Source organism: Cucumis melo, chromosome 2 (genome assembly GCF_025177605.1).
Source record: "Cucumis melo cultivar AY chromosome 2, USDA_Cmelo_AY_1.0, whole genome shotgun sequence".
Taxonomy (NCBI): Eukaryota; Viridiplantae; Streptophyta; class Magnoliopsida; order Cucurbitales; family Cucurbitaceae; genus Cucumis; species Cucumis melo.
Window position 1 is genome coordinate 10,594,287 of NC_066858.1, and position 17,070 is coordinate 10,611,356.

A 17,070-nucleotide genomic window follows, 5' to 3' on the forward strand; every position below is an offset into this window, starting at 1 on the left:
AGTGATGCTTTGCCTCAGCTGAGTTCCCAACAAATGCCACCTCTTCCCAAAACAAGCTTGTGAAAATGCAGTCACAATACGATACTATACTTTAGGGGCACCCTTGCAATCGAATAATTTCACGTATAAAAATAACAGCCACAACTTTTGGAATAAATGGATGCTTTAATGGAATAAAATGGGCATACTTGGAAAGATGGTCCACAACCACCACAATAGCATCATAACCTCAGATTTGGGAAGACCCCTCTATAAAGTCCATACTAATATCTTCTCATACTCGATATGGAATGGGTAATGCTTAAAGGAGCGGCCGGGATCAATGACAAATATTTGGCCTATTGACAGACGAACATTTAGCAACATATCGACGGATCCGTGCTTTCACACGCGCCAATGACATCCCTTGCTAACCTCTAATATGTTTTTAATGTACCATGATGTCCCTCCACTGGGCTGTTATGAAATTTAGCCAACAATAAAGGAATGGTAGGTGAATCCTCTAGAAGAACCAATCTACCTTGCTAGCATAAAACCTTCCCTTGTAGCGAATATCCCACTGGGGCTTGCTGGCCATTGATTAAAGACAATAAGATATTGTTAAGAGATTCATTCTCAGCCATTTACTCAATGAAAATTGAAGGGTTAAGCCCGCTTATAACACTTAGAAGACCCAACTCAAATGCCGGCGGTAGTCTAGATAATGCATCGGCCGCCTCGTTTTCCAAACCCTTCTTATATTCAAACACAAAATCTTACCCCAACAATTTACCAGTCCATCTCTGATATTCTCCCTTAATAACTCGTTGCTTAAGAAGAAATTTCAAACTTTTCTGATCTGTACGTACCATAAAAGGCTTACCCAATAGATACGGTCGCTACTTTTGAACAACCATCACAATTGCCCTAAGTTCCCATTCACAAACTTTAAATTTATGGGTAATAAGTAAAGCTTGACTAAAAAAAGCCATAGGTTGCTGATGTTGTATTAAGAAAACCCCAATACCTATACTAGAAGCGTCAATTTCCAACACAAAACTTTGTGAAAAATTAGGAATACCCAGCATCAAGATAGACATCATTATCGATTTTAACTACTGAAATGTGTTTTCTGTCATCTCATTCCACTGAAAATTACCTTTCTTTAATAATTGTGTTAAGGGTAATGCGATAGAACTGTAATTCACAACAAATTTTCCATAATAACCCGTTAGCCTCAAGAAACCTCGCAGCTCCTTCACGTTCTCGGGTGTTGGCCATTTAATCACAACTTCGTTTTTTGTTGGATCTATCACAACCATGTTGCAACCCCTCTGAAGAGATAATATAGCCAAAGAATTCAATTATATTTACCCGAATTGGCATTTTCTAAAGTTTACTACTAGTTGGTAAGCTACGAGAGTTTCCAAAACCATTGCCAGTTGGTGCAAATGCTCATCAAAAGATATGTTGTAAATTAGGATGTCATCGAAAAAATCAAAACGAACTTGCGTAAATATGGACGAAGAACATCATTCATAACCGATTAGAATACTGCTAGAGAATTCTTCAACCCAAACGACATCACAAGGAATTCATAGTGCCCTTCATGGGTTCGAAAATCTGTTTTATGAACATCGGCTACTCGCACTAAAATTTGACAATATTCTGACTTTAAATCAATTTTAGAGAATATGGTTGCCCTGAATAATTCATCTAACGATTCATCAACAACGAGAATCAGATTCTTATCTAGTATAGTGGCGAGTTTCAATGCTCGATAATCTATGTAAAAATACCAGCTATCATTCTTCTTCTTAATAAGAAGCACCGGGCTTGAAAAGGCACTTTTGCTTGGCTGAATTATTTCGGGCAACAACATTTTCTTAACTAGTTTCTCAACCTCATCTTTTTGGAATTGGGGATAGCGATAAGGATACCCATTCACTACACAGGCCCTTGGTTCTAATTCAAAAGCATGATCATTATTGTGAGGTGGGGGCAATTGATTATTGGGTTCAAACACAATGCTAAAAGACTAAAGAACTTTCTGAACTTCTAGTTGTAGTTTACTCAGGCAGTCTGCTAGGTTATCCCTTAATTCGCTCGCTTCCTTCTCAAAGGTTCACATCATCGATTTTAGTGACACGTGTGATTTTACTAAACTTTTGTGATCCCCTTGTAAAATCACCACCCAATCACCTAATGAGAATTCCATCTCCGATAACTTATAATAAAAAAATATTTTTCCTAACATTTCTAGCCAAGTAGCTCCTAATATGATGTCGACACTCCCAAATGATTGAGAAAGAAAGTCGTGCGTGATTGATAAATTGACAATCGTCGGGTTCACATCCTTATACACACCTACTAGTCGGACTACACCTCTGATTCCTCGAACAACCCCATATGCATCCAAGGCTTTCGCTGAAATTTTAGGCTCCTTGACCACCTCTTTTGAAATAAATTTATGTGTAGCTCCCTCATCAATCAACGCCACAACCTCACATCCCCTTATTTCCTCTTTTATTTTTATGGTTTTGGACGAACTAAGACCTACCAAAGAATACAACGACAAATTCGCTATTTCTGTATTGACTTCCTCATTCCCGTGGGTTAGGTTTCCTCTCCCACCCTATCGAACTCTTCACTTAAGTCTTCCCTTTCCTGGACAACAATGATGTTTAGTTCACGTCTTTTGCAACGGTGCCCCAGACTAGCTTCTCGTCACATCTGAAACACAATCCTTTTTCCTTCTTGATTCGGATTTTGTTGTCTGTCATTTGGCCATATGGCCGAGACATTATACTCTTCGTGCTTGATTCATGCAGTGAAGTAATCGTTGTGGACGAAGAAGACATATTTCAGCTAGGGTTAATCATAATGGTTCTTGACGTTGCGACGTGCAACGTTCCTTTGACTCGATTTGACTTGCCAACCCGCTCGGCCCACTACTTATCATTTTAGTTGATAAACTAGGGTTTCCACTCGCCCCATGAATCCTCTTCAACTAGACTGCTTGGTCATCTTCAATTACTTGGGCCATTAACATTTTAACCACTAAGCTCATGATGTTCAGTTTTCGAATTTCGCTTTTATCTCTTCCTTTAGCCTACATACAAACTTACTTTCTAGGGCTGCATCATTTATATCCTTCAGGTGGATCAAAAATTGTTCAAACTACCGTCGATAGTCCCTTACGGAGGTCTCGTGCTATGATTATTTCATCAACCTTGCGTGTTTACCAATCCAAAGCTTCCCCTTTCAAGCAAAGGATCGTTGCATCCAACTTATCTCTCCCTATCAATCTATTTACCACAAAATAGTATTCCACGCAATGAAGCCATCCATCCATGTTTTCTTCTTCTTCCTCCTAAAGCATTGGCACCTCCAATTTTCATAACCTCATGTCGAAAAGGGATATCTCTCAGAGATTTGGTGCACATGGTAATCTAATTCCCTCATCTACAATCGGGCTAGTTTTTTGTTCACTCTTTTCTCCTTGAATTTGCTCTTCACTCATCATTCCCTTTCCTTTGTCTGTGATTGTGTTCTCAATGGATGTAGTTTCTTTCGGCGCACTTTCCATCACTCCCATCCCTTACACCCACAATTTCAAATCCTCACTCAATTTTGACAAATTATCCTCAATCTTCCATTCAGCCCATGTTCTTCGAATTTCAGCTTCTGCAAGCTGTGTTTCCATTTTCCTTTTGAATGCTAGTTGTCGTTCTTTTGCTTGCAAAAAACCTTGCTCCTACTCTACTTTCCATCTTGATCATCCCTGTGGTTACTCCCACCAAACTTACTTTCAGTTCAATCACCCTTGCTTCCATCTTACGAACCATTTCAGAAATGATGACTCTGATACCAAAATTGTTAAGGCCTCAACTACAATTTTATTTATCAATTGTCGGGGAAGGATATTTAAGAGCTCCCCAATCTCTCCACACTTCTCTAACGATAATTTTCCGCCAAACCCATTCAAGAAAAAGATCCCCTTGCCCTACCATACTATACTTAAATAGGAAAATACTAAATAAAATAAAAGAAAATAACAAAATACTTGGCCTCACTCTAACAAACACATTCCTAAAGGCCCACACAATTGGAAAACTACCAACTAACTCTCAATCATTCATTCTTCTTTATATTGTTGTCTCTACAGGAAGACACCTTTACTATGGGGGTCTATCAAAATACACAAACCGTTGTAATTGTCTTGTTTATCATTTCCAAAAACAATTCGCTTTCTAGCTCTAGTCAAGGTGTTAAACATTTAAATATTTGAAACCAAACAAAAATCACTTTGTATTTTAAAAATATATTGGACTCATCAAAAAGAAAAAAAAAAACTACAAGAATTTTGTTCACAATCTCTTAGACGCACTTTCATTTTATATCTCCACAAACTTGCTTCAACCATACCAATAAGAATCCTATTTATAGGATTTTCGTGGGAAAAATATAGATCTCGTTTCAAAGACATGGATATAGTTCATTATATGTTGGAAATTAACGAAATGTGTCCAACTCACAGCTTACAAACTCCCATCCATCCTAAGCACAACTAAATACCTCATCATTTTCCAACCCAAAGAAATCATCAAACATTAATAGATCCATGTCTAATAAATATGTTTAACCTGACAAAAAACGCATAAAACTGCTTGCAATTAGCTCATCAAAATCCTGCCCAGAATTTAAAATCTTCTACAGAGAACACGTTCCTCTTCTTTATTTCGTTCCTTATTCAAAAATAAGATATAAATTATACAATAGGCAGAAATCTAGCTGCCTACCGAATCAGATACTATTTCGGGGTCAAACAAACATGGTTCGACATACATTACGAACTTGTCGGTACCTGATTTTTAGGGCAGAATGAGGAAATTGCTCATTGGATTCTATCTTTAACTCATCTGATTTTCGATCTTCATTCTAGTCCTTTTCATCAATTGAACTCTGTGGTGCTACTGTTCGGTGTGTCGACTGGCCGAGGAACTCGGCTCTGAGTTGCATCAGAAGTCTTCCAAGGTAGTTAAGACCTTCTCCATCTCGGCCTCCACCCCAGAAAAGATCATGGGGTGATGCTTCAACAAGAACAGATCCAGCAGTTGATAGCAGCATAGATTTCAGATGAGGGTAACTTGAAAATTTGCATTTCAATGCTCGGTACATAGTGTCGAGTTTGGCAGTTCGCCAATCAGATCGTATCTGCAATGAAAATTGCCAAAGATTATCAGGTGAATGCTCTATCTAGTTTGTGTAAGAATGTGTTTCGGCATGCTAACATCTTGTTCCTTTTCCCTCTAAACTTGGAATTTTCAACTGTTCTCTTTTTGTTTTATTGATTTTTGTGTTGAAAATTAAAAAGGATTGCCTCCAAATACTGAAGATCTAGCAAAGAGCTTTAGAAAAGATGTGCAACCTCGTGTTTCTTCATAAGATCTTATATTTTGCTAACAATAAATCTCAAACCCTTTTATTTTTAGTTTTCTTTTTCAACCTTGAGAATGAACATGATTTTCCAAATCTAAAAAGTTGTCTTTTAATTCCTATCAATAAACTATTCTACCAAAGAGCTCAACAAGCATTTTACCACGCCACTATGCCTTTTAATACCCAACAGAACCCACAAAATACCTCATGAAGAGAATAAGCTGAATAAAATCTAAAAAGTTGTCTTTTAATTCGTATCACATCTTCACATCATGCCAAAAGAAATAAAGCTGACTTAAAAGAAAACTCGTAACAGAAGCAATACCATTTTAGGGTGTTGCCTCTGCATTAATCTTCCGATCCTTGCTGCTTCCTCTGGACTTCTTGCTGATTTTATCTTTTCCACACAATCCCGAGCTACAGGATCATCGATACCCACAAATTTGTGAGCCTGCAAATTCAAAGGAAGGTTAGGCACTATACTGCTTTTGAAAGTGAGAAGATAATTCAAGCAAAGGGTGGGCATACCTGATAATAATGCTCAACTGTCAACCAAGTGCAACCATTGCCATTTTCATCTGTGAGATGAATGGGGTGACGCGAAAAGTTTGAAAAAGCGCCATAAGGATCCCATGTTTTGTAAAAGAATATAATACTCGGCTCATAGGGAGTAACTGTTGGGTCAATTGCAAAGGTTTCATCACAGGAAGGGATTACTGGAGCAACATCTAATATTGGTTGAAGAAATCCACTAACTAACATGTCCTTTCCAATCTGTATGTCAAGGTCAGATTCCAGTCAAAATGGATTACATATATGCTTGTAGATGAAATGTAACAATATGTATGGACATTAAACCATGTGAACCCGGAACATAATATGTGCAAACATTTTAAATTTTAGCTTTTCCATAAAAAATCATTTCAAGCAGAAATGAGGGAAAATGAAACCATAAAAATATGAATGTACTGAACTGTATTGTTAGGTGGGGGAGGCTGTGGAGTCCTTTCTAACAATTCAAAGAGAAAATACTTCAACTGATATGGACGAAGAGGGGGTAACCGGAAACAAGAATATTTTGAAAATTCAACCTGGTACTTATGGCATAGAACTTTTATATTTTAGTTCTTATGAAAAAACGGCTCTATTTGCTAAAGAGAAGTTAAAAGGACAGGTTAACTTGATATCTTTGGTAACAAAAACCAAAAAGAACACTAGAAAATGTAACAAGTTCACCATTTATCCTTATTTCATTCATTCAATGAAATGCTTCTTTATCAAGAAAAACAAGTTCTCCAATTGACTGGAAAAACGAATTTTCTGGAAAAAAAAAAAGAAGAAAAATAATCAACCATAGCTTTAAAATGTTGTAGTGACTTGTACAAAAGACATTGTACAATAAAATTGTCCAAGTAATTACATGAATTAAAAATGAGACAAATATTTCTTCGTTAATTTCTCTCAAATATGTTGTATTTTTAAATATGTTAAAATTTGTGTCCAAAAATTGCTAAATCATCACATGTATTGAATATGTTCAATTATGGCACCTTAACAAAACTTAAGTGTCTACGTTTCCTATAGCTCATAAGGAAGACCAAATATCCATACCTCTAAATTGAAGGACAAAGATCAAATATAATTTGCACATCTTATAGAAGATTAGTTTGTAAAATATAACATAATTTAATATACAGAAGTGGAGACAAGAGAAGTACTATTCGACGTAATAAACAATATCTTCTAAATGATGAGAACACTATAAATTAGAATTAACCTTCTCATACTCAACATCAATTAGTTCCAAAGCTTGAGACATTTCGACCATGCCAAGCTCACCAACGGGAGATGGAGCATTCTTCCCTCCGATAATCTTAGGAGCAACAAATGCATAAACCTGAACAAACAGCAGCATAATTAGTACTTATTGATATGGGTGGTAATGAAAGAAAATGAGGCCCCAGGAAGCAACTGCATGCACTTAAGTGTAAACTGCATGTAACAAATGAAAAGATCAATGCCATATCATGTCAAAATAACAGATCCAATTAGATTGATGTCCAATAAGTGTTAGTGCCAAGGGATTAACAACATGTGAGACAGACAGACACAAAGACAAACTCAAGTAAGGCATTCATGTTCCTTGGTTTTCATTATATATTAGGTAACGTTTTCTATGCCGTAATGCACCTAAAAGAAAGAAAAGTCCATTGCATACTGTTTTCTTTCAATAAATAAGCAGTATACATCAGGAAATCAACTGTACATATCAGAAAAGAAAAGATCGCAACCTCGTGTATTACTCCACCCGCAATGGCTGAAGCTGCAAGTGTTCCTCCACACTCCCATAAAATTGAAAGAAATCCACGATCATGAAAATATTCCATTACATCTCGAGGGTTTAGATTATCAAACTCCACTACTTCAACTCCTTTCGATGCAAGTAGTTTCTGGAAACTCCTTTTAGTACCCCTCTGCGTCACAACCATGGTTGACATACCCTTTGTGTCCCAAACATTTGCTTGTTCAGGAAGATTGAGAGTCCTTGACATCACAACCCGTAGAGGAATATGACCACCACCGTGTCTTGCAGTCAGTCTAGGATCTAATTCAAAGGACATCGTTGGGGGAAAACAATGAAGCAATACTAACAAGTAACAACTCAGTTCCACTAAATGAAAAGGTAACAGAAAATGAGAAAACTCACCATCCTGGCGTACAGTATTGCCTCCTACTATAACAGCATCACTTCTTCCTCGTAATTGAAAAACTCGTTGTCTAGATGAAACACTACTAATCCATGCTGCATGACCAGAACTTGCAGCAATTTTCCCTGATAGTTAACATAAAATCACTTCAATGCTATTTTCATTTTCATATACAGTAGGATTCTAATTAAACCAAAATGCTACGTTTCACCAGATCAGAAAAAAGTTCCATGAAAATAAGAACTATATAATCAAGAGGATTAAGCCATCCTCTAAAACCAACAGAGAAATTAAACAGCACATTCACCAAAGCTATTCGCTTGAAATAAAAAAGGAAATGAACCTACAATACTAACCATCAAGGGTCATCGCATATTTAAGCACAGAGAAAGGCACTCGAGAAGAAGCTTTACAAATCAATGGAGCATTAACAAGGAGACATGCTTTTCGAGCTTCCTATAAGAAAAAGCAACACTTCTTATAAGTGATCTGCATAATAATTATCTAAGCAAAACATTATGAAAAACTAAAATGGCTCGAGAAAAATAAAAAAGGGGGAAAGAAATGAATCGATCCAGTTTTATTGTATGTACATAGATGGGCAAACAGAAATGAACCGAATCGTATCAATTCAAGACCTAGCAAAAGCGAGGCAAGGAAAAATCATAATTCAACTATTCAAATTAATTACCTCTACTGCTCTGCTCTTTAGCTCCTCTCCAAGAACATCAACAAGAACCCCTTGACTTCTTAAAGCTTTCACAGCATTTCCTCTTAGATGTTGCAAAGGATGCCTCATTCCAACAACTACCCTTTCAATCCCTGCCTAATTGTACAGTTTCAATCGTTAATTTCATAATAAGAGTAATGATAAAAACAAAAACAAAAACAAGCAACATCATCTAAGTTAACAAGATTCACTAGCCAAACATATTCATTTTAAATCAGGTTTAGAAAAGAGAGTTCAAACCGCATCAGTTCCTTGAACAGAAAATTTCTACTAATTGAATTCAAAACAAATCAAGCTAAATTAAATCAAGTAAAATAGTCAAAGCTGCAATCAAACCTGGACTAAAGCGGCCACGGCAGTGTTGTCACTAGGGGAATCACTGGATTCCAAATTGAGAAACGCCGTAGCACCACGGCACCGCTCACCGGCAGCTTGGACTGCTTGAAGCTCAGCAGATTCAGTACCCTGACCGTAGAGGAAACCCTCGCCGGCGACGTCACCTGATGAGGTGGTGATGATGCAGCCATAGTTGGGATGAGGAGCGGTGAATCCGGCAGACTTATCAGCAATCTCAGCAGCGCGACGAATGAAGGTGGCTTCGAACAAATGGGAAGTGGAGCTGTTGCTGCTGGGATTGGTGGTGGTGGCGGCGGCGGAGACGACGGGAGTGGGGAGACGGTTGGCGTGAAGAATAGGGAGAGAAGCTCCCAATGTGAACACCATGGGAAAAGGAGATGCGGAGAGGGTTTTGGTGTTGATGAATCAAAATTGTTGTGTGGGTGAAAATTGAATAAAAAGTCAAAGCTTCATAGTCAGCATCTTCTTCTTCTTCTTCTTCTTCTTCTTGGTGTTGCTGAGACAGAATTAATGGCATAGAGACAACCATGTTCTTCGTACTCATTTTTTATTCTCACGTGGATCTATCCTTACTTGCAAGAATTGGTTAAATTATATCCAAAATTAACCTCTTTTTTCATCAAAATAAAATATTCAAAGAGTTAAGGTTTTTTTTTTATTATTATTATTTTGAAAAAGTTTCATTTTTTTTCTAAGTGATGTTTAGAGTTTTATCATAATAGAATAAAATAAAGTTGAAATTGATGTGACAGTGCCAAGATGAGTTTAAGTAAATTTGCTTTAAATTATGCACTTTTCACCTTGAAACTATTTATGTAAACCGGTGAGAGCCATTGAAAGGTGTTATCTTATTCCAATTAATTTGGATATGTCATATACTTCTACTTGTTCATAATATGATATCATAGGTATTGTTCATAATATGATATCATAGGTATTGAGTACTTAGAGGGTAGAGTTGACGATCGAAGTGGAAATCAAACCAAAATGAAGTTCCAAGTATTCTATTCTTATCATTCTATTTGAAATCTTTATGAGTTTGTTGCTTCGGTCCTCTTATAATTTACATACATTTTCAAGCACTTGCTTTGAAAGAACAAGTGCAAAAGCCTTGTCCATCTTGAAAGGGATTGAATCTAGCTAGATTAGGAAGAATTCTGAACGTTTTTACTTATTTTCCATATTTCCTATATTCTTCTTTTCATACATTTTCTAGTTTATGCTATTTAGATAATGTTTTACTTTCATTTATATTACTTTACATATGTGTTGTCTTGAATTTCGTACTAATGTGTGTTCTTTCATTCTTTATATGTGTTCCTTTACTTTCGTCGGGTTTCAAAGTTGCACAATAAAATCTCTTCCACACCTCTTTCTCTCTTCTTTTCATTCATGTGCAAAACCCTTTCTAAACCTCATATTTCCTTTTATTCTCACATTGCCCAACCACTAGTACCACCATGACCATCGTTGAGTACTACTCACCTTGTCTCCTGAAACATCGTTGTCATCCTCAGCTTCACTTTGTGCACCACTAGTAGAATGGTGTGGGAGTTTGATTTTTTCTTTCTTTTTTCCTTTTGTTTTCTCAAACCATCTCTCTCACTTGTATCTTAGTAAGCCAAGTTGCCACCATCCGCATTGTGTCATTGCTAAACCATACATAGCAAGCATTTCCACTTATTAGGTTATTTGTTCCTTGGCATTTTCTTGAGGTTTTCATTAGTGGGAATCATATGTTCCTTTAAGATGTGTTAGTTTGTTACTAAATTAGTATTTAATTGTTGGATTTTAGCCGTGAATCACCTTAGACTAATGTTGCACCTTCTTCCAGACCACCTCCTCTTGATCTGAGAGATGGTGTGAGTCAACTAATATCATTCTCTACACAATGATACTTGTTGACCCTAGCCTCACTTGAAATTCACGTGAAAGCAAATAACACAACTTTAGGGAAATATGTAACACAACTTTAGGGAAATATGTAACACAACTTTAGGGAAAGATGTAATGTAAGAACTCAAGTGCAGTCCATTTTATAACTTAATTTCAACATAAGTCTTACATAAACTATTAATACAGACCATAAATTCCTTAACTGTAAGAACCAACTCTCACTTCCCACATCATAAAACTCATTATAACTTAGGCATATTTACAAGACTATACGTACAATAAAAGTACAAATTTGTAGATAGACAACAACGTATCAAGCTTTGAGAATATGATCTTTACGAGAAAAGTGGTAAACAATTTTGAAAGAGTGAGCTAAAAAGCCCAATGAGTGATTAGGTTTTAGAAACAAGTGTAGGATAAAACGTTTAGGCAAATAAACTCACTAAATCTCATATTTTTCCTCATCTATACCATATATCAAATTCTAAGAAGACAGTCGAGCTAATCAATACCAAATCCAACATAATCCTCAGCTCAGATAGCAGTGTGAGATTAATATTATCAGCCTCTCAGAGATGAGCATCCCTAACTCTACCTCAGAGACAAATGTCCCTATCTCAAATTCTAAAAAATAAGTGACCTTAAAATTCCTCGATGCTTAATAATCTATCTCGTCGGGTTGTAGTTGTGACAAGATAACTTGGTATAGATTAAAACATTTTTAAAATCATAAGCTTTGAAAAAAATACCTCAAACCATAAAACCATGTCTTACTACAATGTTTATTAATTCATTTCCTCTAGCTAGCTAGAAATATACCTAAGCAATTCGTGCTCAATAAATACTTTATATAAATCACATGCTTTAGAAAAATAGCTCGTAAATCAGATTAAACTCAAAGTATGTCATAATATTTGGGTAGCAAATTCATATAGAAATCCTTATTTGAAATATATTTTTCTCACTCATAGATGAGAGCTAGATCCTTCGCCTATAAATTTGTCCAATCTCCTCTTGATTTGAAATAATGATATTTTAAATCAAAATTAATCCCTTAGGTCCATAGAATATCCAAACTTTGCCCAAAAATTACAAAAATATAAATAATATCTAAAAATGGCATTTTGACGCAGATGACGCGCAAGGCCTAGGCGGTAGGTTGCACGTGCACACGTAGGCCCAAAGGCCAGCAATGTGCTAACCTTAAAAGTCTTGGAACACCGCACGCGCCTCACATTTGTTATGCACTGTATGCCTGTGTATAGGATTGGTCGCACGCTCCATGTGCTGTGAGTAATGCATTGTGCATGACATCCTTGTCTGCACTCGCATGGTGTAGGTGCGCAACTCATATCGCCTGACCATGTTGTGGACATGCTCTGAGGCTTAAATAACCTTTCTTTCCCAATTTGTACTCACATCTCACATTGTCATCTTGGCACTCAGCCTGCCCAAAATTTTGATTTTCGTCTAAAAACTTTACCTGACTTTGGAGCTTAATAACTTACAAACTAGAACTCAAATCAAGAAACTTCCTTCTACAAACTTGTTTAGAAATGTTCTAACTAGCGCATCTCAAACTTTCAGCCAAAAATTCCAAGTATTTAATTCGCAGTTGCAAAGTACTCAACACTTCCCAGTTTTCCATCGAAAATGACTTCTGTGGCTTTCTTCACTTCAACACCTCCCTTCTTTTAATACTAGACTCAATTTAGAAGATTTTCGAAGTGAAATTACCTAATTGGCAAGAGTAGATTATGAACATCATTCATCCAAAGTTTTCTTTATATAGAAGTTCTTGCATGCTACTTTATTGACACATCCTTCTCACCTTCTACACATCATACATGTCAATTTATGTCTCATCCTACTCAGCTTACACCTCCTACTTGGGAAAACCTAGGTGTCTTGCACATTATGTCACTTGTACTCCACTTTACCTCTTACTTGAATCACCTAGCACCTTGTGGCCGCCCAACCTCTTGTCTTTAGAGGTTATTTTGGCATTCTTGTCACCTAGCCCTTCCTTTTTGCATGTCCTATCATGTTGCATGTCCCAGCTCGCGTGGCTTGTCTTGGCTGCATCTCACATGGGGAGGCTTGACCGCATACTAACCTCTTTAGAGGTTGTTGATACTTCCAAAACGCCTAGCTTGCTTACCTAGCATGCCCTTGGTCGCATAGTGTAACTTGCCTAGCATTATCTTGTGTCTAAAAGGTTTTTATACCTAGATGGAGGACTACTCCAAAAACACTTAGCATGATCTGGGTCGGCTACCCCAACGTTGTTGGAGGTTATTTTAACACTTCTTGCAGCATAGGATAAACCTCTTCTTGCCCAATCCCAAGCTCTGGTCACCTAGAAGTAAGCAACAAATCTGGCAAACACTTAGTCAAATTTTAAACATTCCTTAGGCCTACCTTGGCTATGTGACACTTAACCTATGTCATTTTAACTAATTACCAAAATAATGACACATCTTCCATAACACTTAGTGACCATCAACCTTAGTAAAATTCCTTTCCAATCTTTCTTGCAACACCAATCTTAAACATTTTTCTCCAATTAAACTCGACTTCTATTCATCTCTTCAGTTCATTAGAAGACTTAGGGATCTTTGGGTCTAGGGTTTACAAATAATCCCTTAGATTTGGGTTCTTTGTCACAAGAACGTGCAGTAAGTGACACATTTTTGCCTTTCTAATTGAGAATTTTACAAGTATTTAAGGCATAATTTGATGTACTAATTCTAATTTCTCTCTTTGGTTGGGCACAAGTTCTTTATGTAGATCAAGGTCTTGTAATTTTACTTATTTACTATACTTTAAATCAAGTTAAGTGGTTATTTGAAGACGACCTTAAGGTATGTTGAATATGTATGTCTAGCATTTGAAAATTTTGCATAACTTTCTATCGTAAGGTTATTGCATACCATGTTAAGTTTAATATTGAAAGATTTAGATAATATATAGATATCATAAAAAAAATATTGGAGAAAAGTTTGACACCTATAAATAGAGTAATTCTTATAGATATGATGTAATCCATTATAACTTATAAAATTATGATGTCATCCATTATAATGTAATATTAGTTATACAACTAATCCCTTAAATTTGTTATACCTAAGCAATATTGGAATTGCATACCCATTATAAGGTAATCCATTTAGCTAAAAGCTACTGCCTTAGCTTAAACTTATTATCCTATTATTTTCTGCTAATAAGCTTTTTGTTATAATAAGTTATAATTGCTTAGTTAGTTACTACATAACTAACTTGTACATTTTCCTCAATAGATAAACATCTTCTAGATCTCACTAGAGCACCATAAAACTCATGGGTCCATGGTTGTCCGATGAGCAAATCTGGCGGCGGCAGAGCATCCTTCTAAAAACAAGAGGCGAATATAACTCTCGTCCTCTCTCTAAGAACCACCTCGCGACGCTTGCTGTCCTTAGAGGCTTTACAGGAGAGAATTCAGAAGCACTTAAAGAAGTTCTAAAATGGTTAGAAACCTTAGCTCCCCCTCAAATTGTACGCCAAGAATTTGTTCAAGAGTGGGGACAACGATGCATTCGACGAGCTGGACTTCAAAGAGGTGGATGAAATATTTAAGAAAGAAGATTTGAACTGCAAGAAAGAAGAAGACCGATTTAAGATTAACAAGAACTCCCTCCAAGAATCCAAGATTACTATCAAGAACCTCAAGAATGGAGCTTTTTTATGATGAACTACAAAAAAGGGCAGTAAATGACCAAAATAGAAGATTTCAACCACATTTTGATGATAGAAGAGGGTAGTCAGCTGAATATAAAAGGAAGATAAACTTGTCTAGCTATGATGGTAAGAGAAACATAAAGATTTTTCTTGATTGGCTTAAAAATACTGATTTTTTTTCACATGAACACATCTGAGCTAAAGAAGGTGCGCTTAGTGGCTTTAAAGTTGAAAGTTGGAGCCTTAGCTTGGTGGGAGCAAGTTGAAGTCAATAGAAGGAGAAATGGTAAAAGACCTATTGCTTCTTGGGAGAAGATGAAGAAGTTAATGAAAACCTGTTTCCTTCCACCCAACTATGAACATACCCTCTATAATCAATACTAAAATTACCGGCAAAGAACTAGAACTATAGTTTGTTACATAGAGGAATTCCACCAATTAGAGGATAGAACGAATTTAATGGAGAATGAACAACACCTTATTGCTCAGTTTGTTGGAGGATTGAGGTTTGATATCAAAGAAAAGGTAAAATTTCAGCCTTTCTTAACCCTTTCTGAGGCCATCACTTATTCAGAATCAGTAGAGAAGACTAATGAATTAAGCTCAAGAAAGAATACAAGGAGAGGCATGTAGAATGTTAATACTAGTAACAAAGCTACTGCTGCACACTTTTCTCTTACCCAGTCCACTAAAGAGCAAGAGAAAGACAAGACAAGTGATCCAAATGGGAAGAAGCCTAAAGTAATTCCCAAGAAACAAGTAGAGATCGTGTATCAAAGGCCTAATTTGAGTAAATGCGTTCGTTGTGGACAACTTGGTGATCTTTCATCTCTTGCTCCCTAAAAGAAAGATAGTAGCCATCCCAGAAGAAGATGAAGACCTTGTTGAAGAGCAAGAAAAAGATTATGGTCAAGATGAAGAGATTCTAGAACCTGATGAATGAGAAAGATTATCTTGTATACTTCAAAGAGTACTAATTGCTCCAAAAAACGACAACTTCCTCCAGCAAAGGCATAACCTTTTCAAGACCCGTTACACTATCAAAAGCAATGTATGCAACACGTTTATTGATAGTGGCATCAATAAGAATTTTGTTTCTAAGAAGTTACACTACAAGAAATTACATATTTCCTGACGCATATTACACACGTCGGGATAAGGGACGTTGGGAGAAAAGGCTTCTTCCGACGTCGTAGGATGCATATTAGGAACTTTACCCATACCCGACTCTGTGTCTTAAACGTCGAGAATGTGTTTGGCATTCTCGATTCCACATCTTAAATGTTGGGCATGGCAGACGCATTCCCGACTTGGTATCGGTATAAAAGAAATTAATAAAAAACTATTTTGCTTATCCTGACACCATGCATGGAGACATTGGGATAAGTGCAGCGTCTCCAGACGTTTGACTAATCGTGTTGGAGTTTGTATGAGAACTTTTGATGCCTATCTTGGTGCTTTGGAAGTTTCTCTTGAAAAACATTCTTCCAAATCAGTAAATCGGATTTGAAAGAACAGCTGAAAAAGAGAGAGACGGAGCATTCGAAAGCCGAAAAAGGAAGAAGAAGTCTCGTGTCGTTCGTCATCCATTGTTTGCCGCTCACCGTCGCTTTTCGTCTTTGTCGCTGCTTGGGACTTTGCGTTCGTCTGCCCCTCATTATTGGTAAGTCTTTATTTTTTTTCTTTTTTCTTTATTTTGGTTTAGGGATTAGAAAAATTATTAAATATGCATCTTTCTGTGGTTGCAAGGCCCTCTCGATGTGTTATTCTCCTTGTCGTGACTGCCACTCCTTTTTTCACTTGCCACCGTCGCAAACCCACCAGTATATAATTTTCTTTCTATTAATAATGTGTAAATTATGTTGATTTTGTTGTGGATTTAATTTGTTGATTTATTTGAGTTTGTTGTTGACTTTGTTTTTTATTTTGTAAATTTTGTTTTTGTTGTTTATTTTTTTATTTTTGTGGGTGATGCATTATTAAATGTATTGAGTTTGGAAATGAATTTGGTGAGTTGAATTTGGGAATGGATTTGGAAACTCTTAATAGCGAGCATGTTTGAAGGTCTTATTGTAAATTTAATATTATTTATGTTTGTTTGATTATATATTTGATGAGATTTTGTTTGATGAACTTTCTAATGAATTAATAAATTGTTGAAGTTGTGGAATGGTGTTGTTATTGACTGTTGTGGAAATATGTTAAACTTATTGTGAGTTTGGAAATGAATTTGGTTGT

The 17,070-nt window shown here is 36.4% G+C and overlaps 1 protein-coding gene across 1 annotated transcript; it reads right to left on the minus strand.

The window, feature by feature from the left end:
- Positions 1-4,681: 4,681 nt before the first annotated feature.
- Positions 4,682-9,767, minus strand: LOC103487222 (riboflavin biosynthesis protein PYRR, chloroplastic-like). The gene is made up of 9 exons (XM_008445467.3): positions 9,196-9,767; positions 8,821-8,955; positions 8,486-8,585; positions 8,129-8,254; positions 7,713-8,026; positions 7,199-7,318; positions 5,950-6,195; positions 5,747-5,872; positions 4,682-5,196 (listed from the first exon to the last, which is right to left on the minus strand). Exons 1-9 carry the CDS (start codon positions 9,580-9,582, stop codon positions 4,921-4,923), a joined length of 1,830 nt encoding a protein of 609 aa, XP_008443689.1. The 5' UTR covers positions 9,583-9,767; the 3' UTR covers positions 4,682-4,920.
- Positions 9,768-17,070: the final 7,303 nt, after the last annotated feature.

What these genes read in the sequence shown, in the direction of transcription:
- LOC103487222 (XM_008445467.3), bottom strand. Translation starts at nt 9,582, where the DNA reads ATGGTGTTCACATTGGGAGCTTCTCTCCCTATTCTTCACGCCAACCGT. An exon ending in ATATGCGATGACCCTTGATG is followed by an intron (nt 8,255 to 8,485) that starts GTTAGTATTGTA and finishes GTTAACTATCAG; the next exon opens with GGAAAATTGCTGCAAGTTCT. An exon ending in CGGGTGGAGTAATACACGAG is followed by an intron (nt 7,319 to 7,712) that starts GTTGCGATCTTT and finishes CTGTTTGTTCAG; the next exon opens with GTTTATGCATTTGTTGCTCC.